Source organism: Rhea americana, unplaced genomic scaffold (genome assembly GCF_003343005.1).
Source record: "Rhea americana isolate MKP2758 unplaced genomic scaffold, rheAme1 scaffold_126, whole genome shotgun sequence".
In the NCBI taxonomy this organism is placed as follows: Eukaryota; Metazoa; Chordata; class Aves; order Rheiformes; family Rheidae; genus Rhea; species Rhea americana.
The window spans coordinates 1,968,710-1,987,099 of NW_028185328.1; the positions used below are offsets into that span (position 1 = coordinate 1,968,710).

Sequence of the window (18,390 nt, forward strand, 5' to 3'; positions counted from 1 at the left end):
CCTTCCCTTCCCTTCCCTTCCCTTCCCTTCCCTTCCCTTCCCTTCCCTTCCCTTCCCTTCCCTTTTACCAGAAATATAAGTGGAAGGATAAAAGAAAAGTGTGGGAAGCTAGAATAGCTAGAATAAAATAAAAGGAGGCAGGAGAAAGTCAAGAGGGAGAAGCAATAGGCAAAAAGAAGAGGTACATGAACCGAGGAAAGAAAAAAAAGGAGAAAAACTGGAGGCAGCGGGGGAAGGGGGGGGGGACGTGACAGGTTGAAAAGCAGGAGAGGTGACTCAGACCTCTAGGATGGTAAAGTATGAGGCTTGTGAGTTCATTCTGGCAGGACAGAGCCCTGCAGAATGCAGTATAATCTCTACCAGGGCCCCTCAGCTTAGGAGCATATAAAAGGAGGGAGGTTTATTGCGAATTCTGGTTAATAACTTTCTCAAAGAGGAAAACTCCTGTATTCTCTTTGAAATACAATTTCTTGTCTCATGAATGAAACAGCTGTGACTGTGGAGAAGGAACACAGATTTTTTTTCATCTTCTTTCTTTTTTGCTGGGTGTATGCGTATGATTTTGCTTAATGACTTTTCCCTGCAGAAGGGACCCAGAGTCTGGTGCTGTGTACGGGTTTGTGATCAGTGTCTTTGCAAAAACACAAGAAAAATGCCTTGGGCGTTTTCTGCTTTTAGAGAGGAACAAGTGTTATGCTATTAGTCTGAATCTAACTTAGACAACATTTTTCCTGAGAAAACTCAATAGGAAATTCTTCAGGCTCATTCCCTGGAAAGGCCCTTGCCTAAGTTGAGCTTTAATCTATCACCTGAACTCTGGTCCTTGTGTTGGAAATGCTGTAAGCACTTCATAGCTGCAGTGCAAATAGCAGAGAAGGGAGCATCTCCACAGCTGATGTCCTACCCTGAACTTAAGGCTTCCCCTCCTGGTACAGGACTGGTTATGGGCACTGCAGCGCAGGTGTGGAGTGGGATTCTCTTCCAGAAAGGGAAACAAGACCATTTTATTCCTTACGACTCTCAGCAGTGCAGAATACTCTACCAGCATCAACCCATCTCTGTCTCTCTGAGTGCTCCTAAATTTCTTTTCTTTCTTTCTTTTTTTTCCTTAATCGAAAGAGCAAAGCTTGCCCTTGGGCTAATGCAGAAATTATCCACTTTCATGTATGTCTGAGTGAACAGAAACATAGACAGAGAGGCAAACCTTCCTGTCTCCACCTCACTATCTGCTCCAAGGTAAGGTGGTCAAATCCCCGAATCATTAGGCAAGTGAGTTAACATTTATGTTAACTTACGAGTTAACACAGCAGGTTGGCAGGAGCAGGACACACAAATGTTCAGAAAAGGGTCAAATTCAGAGGGTTATAATTCTGTTTGAGCCAATATCTGCTTGGCAAGGGCTCAGGAAGGCATCTGGTTTAAGTGCAGAAATATTTGAACAGATATTTCACCCTCTTGTTCCTCCAGCTCTCCAGCCTGCTTCCCTACAGTGCCCCTAGCTCAAAGAAGAGAGGGGATAGAAAAGATAGGGATTGCCCCAGATCTGACTGTGGAAAGCCCCTCCCTTCAGAGCAGACCTCAGCCAGCTTCCCACTGCATATGCAGATAAGACCCTCTTCAGGCAAGCTGCAGGTACTGGACAGTACAGAACAGCAAGGCAAAGGCAGACCATTTTTCTTGTTGGGTTCTGACTAGACTCTTGCCTCCTGCAGACTAGACTTAGTCACCATTCCCTGGGAGAGCCACTTCCCGGTGCATCCACGCTGGTGGGCTCCCTCTCATGCACGTATGAGGGGCCCAGCTCTGCTGCACAGCAAGTTGACACAGTTCGGTGACACAGGAAGCCTTTGCCCACCAGAGAAGAGCGAGAGCACTGGAACTCCAAGTGGCCCCAGTGGCAAGCAGCTGGAGAGGCCCCACAGTGTTTCTTTCCTCACAAAGCCTCATAGGAGTCATGTTGGCCAGCATGAGGACCAGGACTTGTTTGTAGGAAAGGTGTAAGCGGCAAAGATTCCCACTCTGTCCCTTGCCCCCACTGTTGAAGGTCCTGGGGACCTTCCTACTGTCCTACCTACTTACATATCCCATACATGTATACATACTATGTAGATGTCTGAGATCCTCAGTGATCATGCTAGCAGCAGTGAAATTGTTTAGCGCAGATCAATATACTAAAACATCTGAAAGACTCAGGCCTCAGTAACCCCCTGTAAGTTGTTTTCCCAGCCAACACTGACTATTTTCCTCATTGCTTTCCCATGGTGCTTCACCTTGCTTAGATTCAGGGCTCTGGTTGCTTCCTCTAGCCCTCTATGTCCCTTTACTTTTCTTTTTAATCAACTTCTTACCTGTATCTCACAATCTCTGTCTCATTTCCTTATCTGTTTGCTTTTCTATCCTTTCCTAGAAATCTCCTGTCTTTCCTACTATCTTCTTTATGTTTTTTTTTATTTTTTTCTCATCTTACTAGTTCTTCTGCTGTTCTCCATACTCTTTCCTTCTCTTCACTTTCCCTCTCCTCCCTGCTCTTTACATCCTCCTGTAAATGCGAGCACATACTGCTTGAAAATTATCTCAGGACATTCTGCTCCTGAAGCAGTGAAAAAAAATAGAGTCTGCGGTTGAATTTGCCATTTTAATGTAGTTAACATTCCTCCCCCCCACCTTAAACTCTTCTGAAATTGCAGACTGCTGAGATTAGTAGCATAAAATCCCACCAGGATACTGACATAACCTATAAGCCAGGAAGTTGTTTTAATCAAACCCAGCATCCCATTTGGAATGCTGGACTTTTAGAAATACAAGGACAGCAATTTTGATAGCAGCTGAGAAATAAGGAAATAAGTGTTTGGGGGGAGGGGTTTGAAAACCATACTTTTTGTATTATTTCAGTAACTTCTGGCCAGAAGTTGCAAGATTTTCTTTTTTTCTCTGAGTCCTCACCTACACAGAGCATTCACATGAAGGAATGCTGGTATTGGAAAGGTAATAACATGGAATTCAATTGGCTAAGTGGAGGCTTTTGTGCAGTAAAAGTGTCAGAGGACATCAATCCACTGGGCTGGATGTTTGCTGTGGATGGATTCCTGGGCCATAGGGCCAGATGGGACAGCATGTTTGTACCCCCTACCCTTCTAAAATTTAGAACAGCCTTGGATGAGCCACTCATAAAAATGTCTACTACATTGCTTGGGAAGCAGTGAGCCAAGGAAAGAGTAGAAGACACCCAGAACTATTTGCCACTCTCTAACTCATGAACTCCACCTCTGTACATTTCCCTCAGTTGCTCTTAGGTTTCTAAAGAGGCAGTCTTTTTGAATGTGACTGGTATTGTCGCAATGGACTGTGGAATGATGTGCTCCAAGGGGCAGAGGGGGAGAGAAGCACTTCACTCATAAGAGAAAAACAACAATATATTTTTATTGTGGTAAAATAGTGATTTAACAAAGTTCAGTCGTAAATAAGACAGTGATTTAACAAGGATCAATGGCAGGGTTCACTTGATTGTTTACTGCGTGGAGGACAGGGTCAGATGAAAGTGTCAGGGAGACCCTCCTGTTGAGTCATGAGGTTCAGAATGGACCCTATTGCTTTCTAAACTTCTCCTCAGAGGAGCCTAAGTGTGGCTGAATCCAGTCTTAGTCCCACACTTGGTCAACGGTTTACATCTAAGAGTTAAGTGCACAGTCAACCAGAGATATGACTTAGCTAAGTTTGCAAAGTTTAGCATGCTATTAGTCATTCACCAAGGATCTGTCATGGATAAGTAATCTCTTGATTCCTTAGTAACCTTTAGAGGCAGCCCTGCCCAAGAGGAGATTCTATGGTGCAGCCAGCTGCTGCACAGGAGAACTCAATGGGCCYGGGGCTGCCCCCCTCCCACTATTTGTAGGGTAAGATGGTTGACTCATAGTCATATTTGCATACTAGTTGGATTTTAGTTGGTGCATGTTCCGTTAGCTGCTGCCCAGGTGYTGTTCAAGCCCTCTCTATGTGAGAGGTCAGGTTGAGGGTAGAGTGGGGGAATGGGAAAGTAGGGAAGAGAGCACCCTGGGGTGGGGAAAGCGCACCATCACAGGTATCCACAGATGAGCAGAATGAGGACAAAGTATTGACAAGCTATTGCAGATGCTTCCAGTAGCAAAGCTGATAAAGAGGAGAAGATGCTGCAATAAAGAAGAGGTGACTCGAATCTACGTACTGTGATGCTAGTCAATATTCCTACTGTCAATATGATCCAGTGTTGCAACACTCTAATCTGCCAGGAAAGAGAAGTGGCCCATTTGCAACRTTGGTTAGTATATACAGCAGTATGAAACCCACATAAAGCATGCAGTTTATACATTATGGTGATAACAGACAAGGGGAGATTTCTGTCCCCAGCTGATGATCACTTTATTCACTGAAGTATGAGGATTGATAGCACTTGTCACTATTAGTCTAGCTAATATAGCTGCAGATGCTACATTTAATCATAGAAACCACACAGCACAGTTGCAGAACAAGGCCTTCTGGCCCAGACCATTGGAAAAGCAAGTGGAGCAGATTCCTCTGGAGCTGGTGAGAAATTAAGATCAAGGTACACACATGTGAAAGAAAAAAATGAGACCATGTCCCACATCTGCATGGCAGTCAGTATGTTTAGGGGTATATGGTTTGTGTGCATTRATGTGTATAATTTACTGTGTGCACATGAAAGAACAAAATGGAAGGATCTTGTGCATGAGATCACAAGCATATGTGTGGAAGAAGGCAGAGCTCCAGTGTGCATAGAAAAGAGAAAAGGAGAGATTAGATGAGAAGGGTATAACACCATATTCCTAACAAATTGTGCCTCGATATCCATGAGGAAAAGGAGAGCTGGAGTAACCACAACTTAGAGAAAACATGGTACTGCCCAGCAGCACAGCTTTGTAAATTGGGGAGTGACTTCTGCACAGCTAAGACAGAGCTCCTTAACAAGATGTTTGTGGTGTATGAGGATAAATTAGAAAAAAAGTTAAGAGGAAGTATGTCAGACCTCCTCCTTTGCCTTGGCAGGAGGTTACATCAGACATGGGAGTGGTGTCCACTTGGATCAAGGCACCAGTTTGTCTGGAGTGCAGCACTAGCACTGAGAAGAGCCTCCCACTGCTTTTTTTCTTATTTGTTCTCTTACTGCCACTGCTGGGGCCATAGGCCCTTGCCTAAGGAGCTAGCTGAGGCTGTGGCTGAAGCTTTGTTGCTGGCTGAGAGAGCACTCTGTGAACAGCTCTAGAAACAGCTCCATTGCCAAAGCATGGGCAACACCCAGGTAGAGCAAAGGAAATACTGGATAAGAAGAAAAGCCTAGGCCAAAGCCATGGAGAAGAAAGGGAAGTCAAGAGTAGAAGGCTTAGGCCAAGGAGCAGATGAAAGGATAGTAGCACGGGCTTTGCTAACTGTCACTGTGCTACTTGGTGATCTCTTACAAGGCAGCTGTGTCGCAGGAGGGCTGAACTATATGCTGACCTGAGCCAGATGTGAACAGGAAAAACTTACTGCTATTACCATGGAAGAGGATTCACCCCCATTTCGTTTGTTTGGTTTTAAAATGGATCATTTTCCTCATCTGGTGTACAGTAGAGCCTGACAAACACTGGGAATTTGTCCAGGTTCAGACACTAAGCTTCTGAAATTTCTTGTGGCCCACATCATCATGTGTCATCATCATGGCAGCCTCACTCCCCTTCTGTTGTTTTTGAGAAGTGTTTCAGCTAGAAATTATGTCTATTACCTTGTCCTGTTTGTCAAAGGAGATCTTATTACAGGTGTGTGTGGAGTTGTGTGGATGCAGGGACAATGCAATACTTGGGACAGTGAGGGCTAATGATACTCTATGAGTTACGGTCCACCAAAAAAGAGAAGAATTCTTCCCCCCCCCCTTCATTCCCCTCATCTCTTATCTGCTCATTCAGTGTGACAGGGACACTTGCTCTCACTTGATGTAGGGCTCCATGCTCTGCTGTCCCTGCATGATACGGCAGCACGCCCTTCAGCTCATTCTCTCACCTTTCTTCCCGCCTGCCTGCCTTCTCCCATGCACGTTGTCATATTAACAACACCCACACTTCCACGTGCAATTTTCCACCCTGCTCATATATACACACACACACAGAGCCTAATTTCTACATACACTTTCACCCACCTGCATTTCCTCTCACATCCCCACCAGTTTTCACACTGCTCTCCTTACTATGCCTGTCAGCTCTCACCCGCTCTCCCAGCTGGTGCTCGCCTAGGCTTACCATAGTCTCGCCTTCTCCTTTTCCTGATGACCAGCCCTGTAACCAAGCTGTTATTAGTTCAGCTCAGCAATGTGCATGTCCTGTCAGATGTACGTCTGCGGTCAAGTGGACCAGAGCAAAACCAGCATGTATCAGGGTTAAAACCAAATATGCCAGCAATGTTCCTTTTGTCTAAGCTCACTCACACCCTGATAATATAGCTCCCAAGGGGAAAAGTTTAAGTGTAAAGACAGCTGGTTTTTGGCTTGTAGTGAAGAAGCGGATGGGAGAGGAAAGTCCAACCCAACACCTAGCTTTTCAAATGAAGTGACTTGTCAAGTATGCAACTGTGGCAGAGATCTGAGAAGCAGTAAATTTAGCAGCACTCACTTCCACTGACAGCCTGTCATGTGCTTGAAACATAAATAGTGGTGGAGACAAATCACTGCTGTTTTCCTATTAAGCTTTGGCCCACTGGCCTCCTATCTTGCCAGCAGCATTTCTACCAGGTATACCGGCACTCTTCATCTCAGGGATGGATGTGCCTCCATGTAGCAGGCTTTGAGAGAGTTAGGAAAGGAATTAGCATGCTGTTATTTCCTCAGGTGTCCTTGATGTCTTGGTACTGCTCTTCAGCTGATGGATTTCTCACTCAGGCCTGTTGGCTCCCTGCCCCTCTTTCCTCCATYCAAGGTTGAGGAAATACAGACCATCTCCCCAGAGGTCTGATGGTTTTCACCCCTGCCCATAGTTTCTTCCACATAGCCCTACAAGGTCATGCTGATGGAGTAAATGAGGAACTGATTTGAATAAAGGATTAAAGGTGAGATTTTCCAGTGTACCTGAGTGACTCACAAGCACAAATGCCAATGAAAGCCACTGGGTCTTGTCCTGTTAAAGCATTTAGTGGCTTCTGGAAACCCTGCTCTCAAGCATTAATCATTATATAACCATTTAATAAAATACRTGATCAGAAGCTTACTTTAATCCTTACAGCAGTGAAAGACTTCCCTCTATGCTCTAAATTGAGTAACTGAGAGCATTTAAATGGACTCAGCACCCCTTCCTCCACTCTCATCAGTTGTGATTCCGCCTCCTCTCTCTCCTCAAGGAAGAGGAAATCATGCCAGTGATGAAGGYGGTCTGCTCTGTGTTGGCTTAACTAGAACAACTGCTATTTTAGTTCTGGTAAAATTTCCACAAGTGTGCAGTTGCAAAGGCACTCTAATGAAACTCCTGAATTTCTAATGAAACTTAGCAGAAAGGAACAATAGTTTCCTCAAAATAAAATTGATTGCATTTCATGCTTTCTCAGGTCAGTTCCTTTGGGTTCCTGTTGCCAGCACTCATGGCAAAACAAGACACTTGCCTCTGTCACACTTTTGCTCTATCCAAATGCATTTGAGGAGGGAGGAAGGGAAGGGAGAGAGAAGTAGATTCTTGTCCATGTCAGTAACAGGTGAATACAGAGAGGGAGAACCCAGTGAGACACTTTGATCAGCGTGTTTAGCCGTGGTCTTCACATACTGGCAGTGTTACAGTTGTTTTCTGTAAGCACTATAACAAGAAAAAGCATAAAGGAATTGCGAGGAAGGTGATGAAATGCCTTTGTGATTCATTCTTAGAGCTGCTCCTAAACTTACAGTGTAACCAGGGAAATATCAGGAAGTTTGTTTGAAACTTTCTTTTACTCATCATTGTCTTTCTTCTCCCTTTCTGGTGAACCCTGTTTTTTTCCCATATCCCTCATGGAGAGACCATACCTGATAGCCAGGATTTACAGTAGTGTTGATGACCAACAACTGTACTTGCAACTGTAAGWGTTGCGACTGGGAGCTAAAAAAGCTCAAAATTAGAGCCTCTATTTTCTCATTGCTTGCCTACCCTGAACGATTGTAAKATTACTCACTGAGTAACTCACTGAGTCAGGAGCAAATAAATCCCTTCCTCTTTCCTTGCAATTTGTGCCATGCAAATTGAGAGATTTTTTGTCTTTAGAAAGCAAAGGAGTCTAATAGCATTGCAATTAAATACCCTAGACTGAAGCAATCATTCAAGCAGATCAATATCGCTACGAATCAGCAGCCRATACCTCACATGATAATATCACAGGAGCCAGCCAAACTGATCAAAAGTCCCTGCAGCGTGTGAGAGCCCAGACAGTGTATTCTCAACRTACCCCAGCACACTCAGAAACCTCTGTGATCCTTGCCTTGGCATCTACTCTTGCTTCGTGCCTTAGTCCTCAAATCCAGCCACTCCAGTCTCGTCTCCTGATCCCTTTTTGTGCCCCCTTGAGAATAACCTCTGTGCTTCTTCCAGCAGTAGCAAATTTGGGAGATAGTATCAGGCAGTCACTGTGCTAGCTCTAATTGAGAAACATTACAGCAAGGAGAATGGTCAACAGAAAATCAAACAAAATGATTTTTCAAGGAGGTAATCTACCTATACAAATATTGGCACTGGGCATCACAACACACTGACATGTTTTTGAAAGGGTAAATGTTGCTGAGAAGTGGCTTAACTCTTCGACCTCGTTTCCTCTGTTGAAAACTATAGTTGTGTAAAAAATCAGTGGTAATAATCAAACTGATTTGGAAATCCCCAGTCTTTACATTTGAGTTGTTAACTCAGTGTTCAGARTAGCCTCACTGAAAACAGGAATGAGCTACAGAAATTGCCATCTTGCAAACACACAGGAGGTTCAGGGGCTGTGTGATCTAGCAATTAAGTGCTTGCAGTGAAAGCAGCCGCAGCAATTTGTAAGTTTTCTAAGGTGCAGCTGTTTCCAGTTTCAAGTAAATCTGAGTAAGTCTATAATTTCTCAAGCCTTCTTCCAGCTTACAAATATAAATGGATGGAATTCTGTCAGCTAAGCTGAATTTTCTTTTTTTTTTTTAATTTTTTTATAATTTTTATTTAGGCTAAAGTTCTAGTTTCATTCTTACCTCTTCATCCCTAAAAGAGTGAGTGGAGATAAGGCAGAAGGAGACCAACTCATGACATTTAAAAACAAAAAAATATGTTCATGGATKGCTAGAAAAACAAACCACCTGATTTTTTACACAATAGTATATTGAACATGTCTTGCTCTAAGAGAGACACAAGACTCTTGTAAGTAACATAACAAGGTTGTTTAAAGATGCCACCAGGCACAGACCAACCCTATAGTTCCTAGATTGACAGACTGGCACTGCCTGGGTCAGAGAGCATCATCACGTGAGGTTTCCCTAAGATCTGTGACTGACATTAGTGTTTATGGCACTAAACTATGGACTACATTGCAATCCATCCCTGCTTTTCACTTGCAGGACAGAAATGATATAGTTCAGTCATGCTTCTGGTGGAACTTGCCTGAAATGGAACTTATTCTTCTTAGTCCTTTCTTTGGCTTTGGATCTGTACAGAAGAACGTGTCTTCAACCTGTATAATAATGATAGAATGACTGCTTTGTCCGAAATGTGAGAATGTACAGGGAAGAGACTACATGAGGCCAAGTGGTAGCAAACAAACSGACAGAATCACAGGAGACTGTAACAGCTGACTGGTTGCTGTTGTATTTTAATTGCCTTTCCTAGGTTTTCATGACAGACAAGAGAGCCCAGTCCCCTGTAGCAGCTCTCGAGTTGCATTACCTTCCAATGCTTAACACAGTGGGAAAAAAACACCAACTGATTTTTTTTTCTCCCTGCTGTTCCCCCTGCCTGAGGCAAGTGCTGGCCTATTCACTTTTCCTAGTCAGTGGAAGATGAGGGCACAGCTCTCTGTGGAGCTGACCACTCTGTTAGGGGAAAGAGATCAGTGTGCTGCCTTGAGCACATCAAGTAACCCGTATGCCTGGGCTCCAGGGAGACCACTTCTTTGCTGGACCACTTGTTTTTCAACCTTCTTTCTATTAGCTGCTCTGACATGGTCGCCTCAGCTCTGAGGAACTACCTACTTCTGCCTTCTTATGTACAATTTTACTCAAGAATCTGGTATCATGTCAGAGACTCTTCTAGCTGATGATAGCTTCTACCTTATCTTGTTGTACTTTCCAAAAGCTAGAGCCCAGAAATGTGGGGATGCAGAAACAGTGCAAATATTAGTTTGTCCATGTTATATGTCATTTTCTTGGCAGTAGAATTACAGCTTCATGTTTGTTAGCACATTCATGACATAACTCACATTCAGCATGCAGTATTTTGGGAGAGTAATATTGTAGCTGTGGCATTAGATGACTTATTTGGCATCATGGACAGTTTTGTGTGAGGACAATTCAACTATCAAAAAATGCTGGTGTTCATGAAAAAAAGTGTTAGTAAATTAGGGTCAAATTCAGTAAGTTTTTTTAAAAAAGAAATTGATATAGAAAATTATATGCCTTTCTTTGACATAAAATCACTTTTTGAAGTTATATTGTATCTCAAATTTAGATAGAATGTAATTCCTCTTTCTGGTGAAACAAAAGAGCAGAAATGAATGCTCTCCTCTCACAAATGCTTCACCGCTGGTCAAACACAAGATTTTGACCTAAGGCAGGGTTGGGGTTTTGGGGGCAGGGAGTACCCTTTCTTTTCATGTGTGCACATGTAGATTTTGAATGCAGCAATTAATGAATTGCTCAGATGCAGTGCACACATGCTCTGTGCCACACTCAGGGTTGTGGGTACATGCRAGAGAGAGGGAGAGAGACTATGATGACCTTTAACGCTTGWCTATGGATATGTATAAAGCAGGAGTGGACATTCAGTGAGGCCAACAGGCCAAGCACATGTCCCCCATGTCCCAAGGAAGTAGAAACCGGTGGGTTTAGAGGTGAAGTCCCTTATAACAATGTGTTTGCAGCTTTAACAGTTAAGTTATTGCTGTAACAGTGTCTTTTCTCAGCTGCAACACTGTTGTGCATGATGGGCTTACSGCTGGTGTGTTTCTCCTGAATTTCTACTCGTTAGAGGACAGAAATGTAGTCGAGGCCTTCAGAAGCGCTGAAAACTGATGAATGTCTTAAAGGAGGAATTTCAACCTTTCTTAACCCTGGCTGCGCTAGCAGACACCCAGTTCGTCCCAGCCAGGATGTCCTCCAGCGCAGGCTGTGGCTGCAGGCACCACAGCCATCTCTGTTTTTGAGGCGGAAATGCCGTCACTGATGAGTAAGGTCCTATGAAAGCCAGGGAAAACTGTGCCAGGGTGTTCCCTGCTGATCTGACTCGTTCCCATTCATAAAGTCAGAGCCAGGCCAGAGCCCTCGCTGGCACTGCACTAGTTTTTTTGGTTTATGTGTAATAGCTACAGACCTAGGGATATGGAAGGCATGAGGCCAACTTGAACAATAAATACCCTGCTGTGCCTTGCTGCTTAAACAGAGTAATTATTGCCTTACTACACTTGACCCCTCTGTTCCTATCCCTCTGGCAGTAGTTGTTTCGTAGTTCCATTTACACAGGGGAAGTCTTTGCATCTCTCTGCACTGTACATTGCTCTATTTGTCACTGTTTCTCCTGCTGTCTTGCTCACTCACTYTTTGTCTCAGTGTATTTCTCTTTGTCAGTGTCTGATCACTGTTTTTTCTTTTTCTCATATTTTTGAAGAATTTTGCTTTCTATTTCCATTTCTCTCTCCCAGCCTCAGTCCATCTGCTCATCCCACCTCCATTATCTTTCTTTTTCTCTATTTTTCTCTCAGAATTCAGCTTTCCTCATTTTCACTGCTTCCCATGCCTTGTTAGTTTTTCTACCTTCCCTCCTCCCTGTGGCTTTATAGGACTAGCTGTCCCTTTACTCATCCACCATCTGCTGCTCTCCACTGATCTCTTTACTGAAAACAAGTCTCTTCAACTAAGGGACGGATGAAAATGCCAAGCTCATTGGAATCTGTGGTGGGTGAGGAGACGAAGGCTGATATAAACAAAACCTTCAAAGTTTTGAATTAAAAAAAAAGAAAACAGCTGGAGGTAAAACAAGAAAATGATGTCAAAGTCTCCCTTAGTTGTTTTTGTCTGTCAGAAGTCTGTTCCTAGGGAATGTAAGGTGCAGAGGGAAGGAAGAAAGTTAGGTGAGCAAGACCTTAGACAATAAATGAAGAGCACAGAGAGAAGAAAAAAATGCAGTTCAGCATTGGAAGTTGCCACACACAAAAAAGCCTTCAGATGGCAGTTATCGATTTGCAGTCTTTTTATTCCTTTGCAATTTTTTTTAGGCAGAGGAGGGCCCAACATGGATGCATAACCCCTTCTGCTCTCCCCTCTTCACAACTACAAAGAGGCTTGGAAGAAAAACAAACATAGAAGCAGAGTATCTGATCTCCTTTTCCACATAACAAATGCAAACAGATACTTTCAGTGGGTCTGAACCACAGTTTAGTTTAAGCACACAGCAATATTAAACAGAAGAGCTAAAGGAATTTCTACACAAGAAAGAGCCTAGTGTTTGAGGCACAAACAGCATAGGACATAGCATAATATGGCTGCCTTCTCTGAGGACCAACTTCCCCTGTGGAAATTTAAGGAACTAGGCCATAAAGAGAAAGGCCTATTTGTTAAGAGTGCATGTCTGAGTGTGTTGCCGTTTCCTTGGCTGGCTGAATGAGCTGTCTGCACGCAGTACAAGTGTGGTTTTGTTTGGGTGTGCTTTGTTGCTCGAAAGGAAGAGTTTAGCTTTTGTGAAGAGAATGATGGTGGTGTGGTGGTGCAAGGGGCTATGCTGCTCTTTGGAAAGAGGCGGCAAAGACCTGTAAACACATGGGGAAGACGTAAGTCTGCGTTTCTGCACGTACAACGGGCTGTGAGAGCGTATACGTGAGTGTAAGCAGATGTGCATGTCAACAAGGGTTGAGAGGCAGAGTGGGAGTGAGGCTACACGGGTGCAGGGTCATACAAGGGTATGTCTGTTCCAAGGGGAGAAGGAGATGAGGCATACCCATGCACAGGCTTGGTTCAAAGGGGGCTTCTTGCCAGCAGGTCAGCATTTTAGAGCAGGTTGGCTGTGCAGGTTCATTATTTGCTTTAATGGGTCCAATTGGAAAGCCAGGGGATGGGGAACGTGGCTGAGGCAAATGGGCCTTTGTTGAAGCTTCCTCTTGCACACATCCAAGCTGTCTGCTGCAGATCCCTGAGCCGAAAACCCTCTACCAACTCAGAGCGGTGGAAGGCTTCTGGCACACTCCAGTTGTTCCCTGCTGGTCTGGTTGCCAAGCTTCCTAGGCTTGTGCTTTATCATCTCCAGCCTCCAGAACAGAAAGCTCCTGTGCCTGATTTCTTTGACAGACTTAAGGAACTACTTCTTGGAGAGATGGTGTTTAACACAACTGTAGCAACAAACCGAGCAACCTATGAGCTTGTGAAAGGCAAAAACACCACTGGGAGGAAGATTATCTAAAGTCATAGGGGGAGGTGCTTTGGGGTGAAGAGAGTCAGGGAAACCGTGGAAGCCCCTCACTGAAAAACATCTTAACCAACCACACAGAAAAAAAACACCCAGAGGACAGTCCTCGTCAGTGAGGAAAGTTTGGCAGTAGGGTCAGTATTTCATCCCTGGATAACATGCTTAAAGCAACTGTCTTCTGTTAATAGGAATGGAGTAGATTGCTTGCCAGTAGTTTGCATTCCATCCCCTCACCTAATTGAATATGTTCATTGTTATCACTACCAAAGAGCATCGTTCAAACCTTCTCCCCTCTCACTTTGATAAACTGTGTAGTGACAACCATCAGCCTCCTGCCAAAGCTGCCTCCTGACTGGAAACATTTGTAAATTTGCTCTGTGTATAAAGATCTGATTCTGCTTTCCCCCCGCTCCCCCTTGCCTTAGAGGTTAGAGTTAATATGACTCACCTAATCTAGCTGCCAAGGTGAATTAGTGAAAACATCTCTACAGCTCTGTGCAAGATATCACAACCTGACATTTTTCTAACACACCATGGTACATCTCTTCTCTCTCTGAACTGTACTGTGACACCTCAATTTTATAGTAATGCTCTTTTTTTCTAGAAATAGTTAGTGCACTTTTATAGGGGGCRGGGTTGCAAGCAAAAGGGTGTGACGTGCAAATGAGTGTAACTGAGTTTGCAGAGCAAAATACTGCTGCCTGGGGTTGAAACATAGATCACTGGTGCAGGGACAAGAAAACTACTACCACTATTTTAGCAAGAGATYGTCACAGAAATGGTTCCTGAAGTGATATGCTCATATGTGTGTCCTGGGGCAGGGGAAAAATTAGGGGCTGAATAGGCCTATTGATATCTTTGGTATACCCTTTAAAACAAATGTCCTTGATTTCGTTCATCCCCAGAGAGCTCCACTGGGCAAGCCAGTAGTCATCATCTACTTGAAGCTGGCAAGGGTTATATGTAGCTGCTCAAGACCCTCCCCCCGTACAGGAGATGGTACATAGTTTAGACTTTAAATGCTTGGCTATGCATAGGGAGGAGCTGAAAAATATCTTCCCTTAGGAAAGTATACACCCTTTTAGGGTACTTCCCTGAAGTCCCATTGATACAGTTCTCTGACAGACAGGCTTAAGAGCACCCTTAATGAGGGTGCCACTCCATTAGAGCTGGTAAGTCACCCTCAACCCTCTTTTCATTACAGTGACAGACTTGTGACAAGGGCAAAYTGCAGGAGAAGCAAGTTCCACTTGGAATGAACCCTGTGTATAAACAAGGCAGAATGGCAGAGCAAGTTGCAAAGCACAGGCAAATTATGTTTTAACCTTTTCTTTATAAGCCTTTCCTTGATGTCTGATTACTTTCCAGTCAACTGACTGACCTACAGCTGACAGTGCTGGTGTAAAAGAAGGGGGACTGCTAGTTGTAGGCTCCAGTTGTGGCTGAGATTTTCAAAAAGCACTCTGAGCAAGTAGAATATGTTATATTAAGATCTGGGGATTAAAGCATATCCCAACCAAATATGAATCATGCTATAGCAAAACGACAGTGAATTGGCCGTATAGACTGCAGCACAGTGCAGAACTTGTGATGCAACCTTTCCTTTCTGTTCAGTCATGGCAAGACTTCATCTGAAATCTTGTGTTCAATTTGCGGAGTTGCACTTCCAGAAAAAAGTGAACTAGTCAGAGAGGCCTAAAACAAAAGAACAAGAGTGATCAAAGGTCTGGAAAACCTCATCTATGGAGAAAAGTTGAAAGACCTGGCGCTATTCATCAAAAAAAAAAAAAAAAAAAAGACAGCTGAAGGAGGAACATAACTGATTTAAAGTTGATAAAAGGCTATTGCTGAGAAGGAGAGAATGATTTGTTCTTTAAGTCTGTAGTGGCTAAGACAAAAATAATGGCCTTAAATTGCAGCAAAGAAGATTCAAGTCACACTCTAGGAAAACTGTTTGAACAATAAGGATAGTAAAGCTCTCGAACTCTGCTCGCACCAGAGTGAAAGAAGAATAGATTCCCAAACCTGTTCTTGGGTGCAGATTCACACCAATAAAGAGCGGCTGTGAAAATCCAACTCTTACTTCTTTTTCCACAGACTCTCACCGTGTTCCCTGTAGCCTGAGATCCAGGGCACAGCAAAAGGTTGCGAACAATATCCTGGGAGCATTGGGTATACAGCAGGAGGCAGCTTTGCGTCCTTACCTTGTAAAAAACACTGCTGCATGCAGCAAGGCCCTTTGCCGGACTGCTAGGGGATATGAAAATCTGCATCAAAGCAGTTACAAATTTTAGACATAGCAATGAGATTTTGACTCACCCAAACATCTGGTAGAAGTTGGAAAAGGAATTGCTGGTTTGTCCTCCTGGGGAAAAAAAAAAAAAAAAAAAAAAAAGAAGGCTTGTCTTTGCATGATAATAGTACAGTGTTGTTTTAATGTCGAGTTTCCATGTCTGGGGATGGTTTTCCCCAAGGATGGTTCTGAAAATTGCCTGAAGGAAAAAAAAAGGCAAAAATGATTGTGTAAGGAACAGAGTTGTCAGCAGATTTCAAAGTTCTTGAAGTCCCTGTCTCTGATGCCGAAGGCAAATGCATACAGCTGGCATCCCCAGTGTGTGCGGCCAGCCTGACCTGGCTAATATGCTACAGCAAACCTGTGCCTGTGTTGTGGGATAATGTTGCCATTTCAGGTAGCACCATGGGAACTTAWGCACCAGAGAGAGGGCTTAACTACTGATTTTACCCAGGCCCTCAGAGCCAAGGGCAGCTGTGCAGTCCTCACAGATTCTATCTTAACTCCATCAAACAACTTAAGCACTTACGTGAAATGGATAGAATTTCAGAAGTGATCAGCACCYATTGAGCAGAAAATGTCTTTTGGACAGAGAGTTTCTTTGGAAAATCGGACTGCTGTCTTAGAAGTCTGATTGAGAGCCCTTGTGTGCTGAGCTTTTTTTGAAAACTTGGTCCTTACCCTGTAAGGATTGGGGGACAGTTTCTTTGTATATGCAGAGGCAAGCAACTGGGCCTTGTGCTGCTGCGCAATGCTTGCAGCCCTCTCAGRGGAGGGAAGAATCTCCCAGCACAGTACTGATAACATAGTTCATAGTCTTCCCAGGAAAAGCTGCAGTCTGGTTTCTGAAGGAATAGCATAGATACACTAATACTAATATTTTATGCTTCCCCACCACCTGTCGTCTGAAGGTTCTAATGTGTTTTACATACATTAGCCTCTCCACCTTTTTCTGACCAGTAGGTGAGAGGGGAGCAGGGTTATTAGCCACAATTTACAGAGGGAGAGCAATGGAGTGACTCACCCAAGGTCATACAGTGAATTAAAAGCAAGGCCACAAACCTCCCCTGACTCCTGTCCCTGGCTGTAACCCTGATGCTCAAGTCACTGCTTTCAAAACTGTGTTAGAGAGGCAGCACAGTTTGAATGTGTCATTTTGTATGTTCAGTAGATCAGAGGTTTGTAATGATTATTGGTCTCCGTGGGTCAAATTACACTTTGTTTCTCTCAGTTTGGCTGTGTTTAACTGCAGCTTGTTCTGATCGATGGTATTTCAGGGTGGCTGTTGTTCTGAGAGGCAGAAAGAAATTRTTCACAGTTCTGTGTGGCCAAAAGATTGCTGTTAGAATATGCCACTACATCTGCCAGCTACTCCTGAACCAGCCCATCAGCAGACTAACTCCCCTTGGTACTCAGTTACCACAGTAGTGAACTCACTCTGGCCTCATGTAGTGGAGATTTTGCTTCTCTGTCTCTGGTCTGGACAGTCTGTGGGATAAAACACTTTTGTACCACTTTTATACAGAATGGATTTCAGATTTTCAGACCCTCAGTTTTCCTTAATTAAATAAAATGCAAGCCTCCTGCTGATATGGCTRCTGAAGTAACTTCAAATACCTCCCCAAATAGCTGTCATTATTTTTGCAGAACCCCTGTTGTGKTTGCTCTTCTATAGAATTAAAAAGAAGACTCCCTAAATCTATGTGCCTAACCAAACCACCATCTGCATTTTTGTCCTACCAGGCAGAGAATTTGAAGGTGAGGAAGAGTACCTGGAGATCCTAGGAATCACACGAGAGCAATCGGGCAAGTACGAATGCAAAGCTGCCAATGAGGTTGCTTCAGCAGATGTCAAGCAAGTCCGAGTCACTGTGAACTGTGAGTACATTGCAACTGGAGTGGGTCAATGGGGAGAGCTTTGCTCATGGGTAGGGCTGACTTTCAGGAAAAGGAGAAGCCTTTTCCGAGTTCATATAACATGATCTGAAAGGGGGTGTGGGGGGGGGAGGATTGAGGAAACTACCTGAAATCAGAGACTTTTTCCAGGATTGTGCATTAAACTTGSTAATATACATGAAAGAAAAGAGGGGAGAGGGAGAGAGAGAAGGAGGAGGAAGAYAGAGAGAAACTATGAGCTACTCCTTTCTCTCCTCTGAGAAATGCTAGTGATGCCTTGTTTTTGTTGACTGATATTCAGGAGAATATAGCTGTATATGTAGCTCAAAGAGAAGCTACAACATGGCAGAAAGAATAGATAAGGGTTCAGCCAGCTCAGAATAAACACACATTTGCCTGCACCTGTGTAGGCAGTGCTTATCTGGGTATCATACCCCAGGGCCTGGGGGAATATGAATTAGAGGTATCCGTTAATGAGAAGGTRCAAACTTTACTTTTATCCTGGTTTTATGTTATTAGCATAAAGCTCTCACTAGGAGAGACCATCCTTGCACCTATGCAATACAGAAAAGGTCTTAACCAGAGGAAATGATT

General features: G+C 43.8%; 1 protein-coding gene across 2 annotated transcripts in view; it reads left to right on the forward strand.

The window, feature by feature from the left end:
• Positions 1–18,390, forward strand: part of LSAMP (limbic system associated membrane protein) — a 319,948-nt gene that overhangs the window by 271,449 nt on the left and 30,109 nt on the right. For both annotated transcript variants that reach the window (XM_085326037.1, XM_085326038.1), the window contains exon 4: positions 17,644–17,778. In XM_085326037.1, the coding sequence (XP_085182163.1) occupies positions 17,644–17,778 (135 nt within the window). The remainder of the gene's footprint in view (positions 1–17,643; positions 17,779–18,390) is intronic.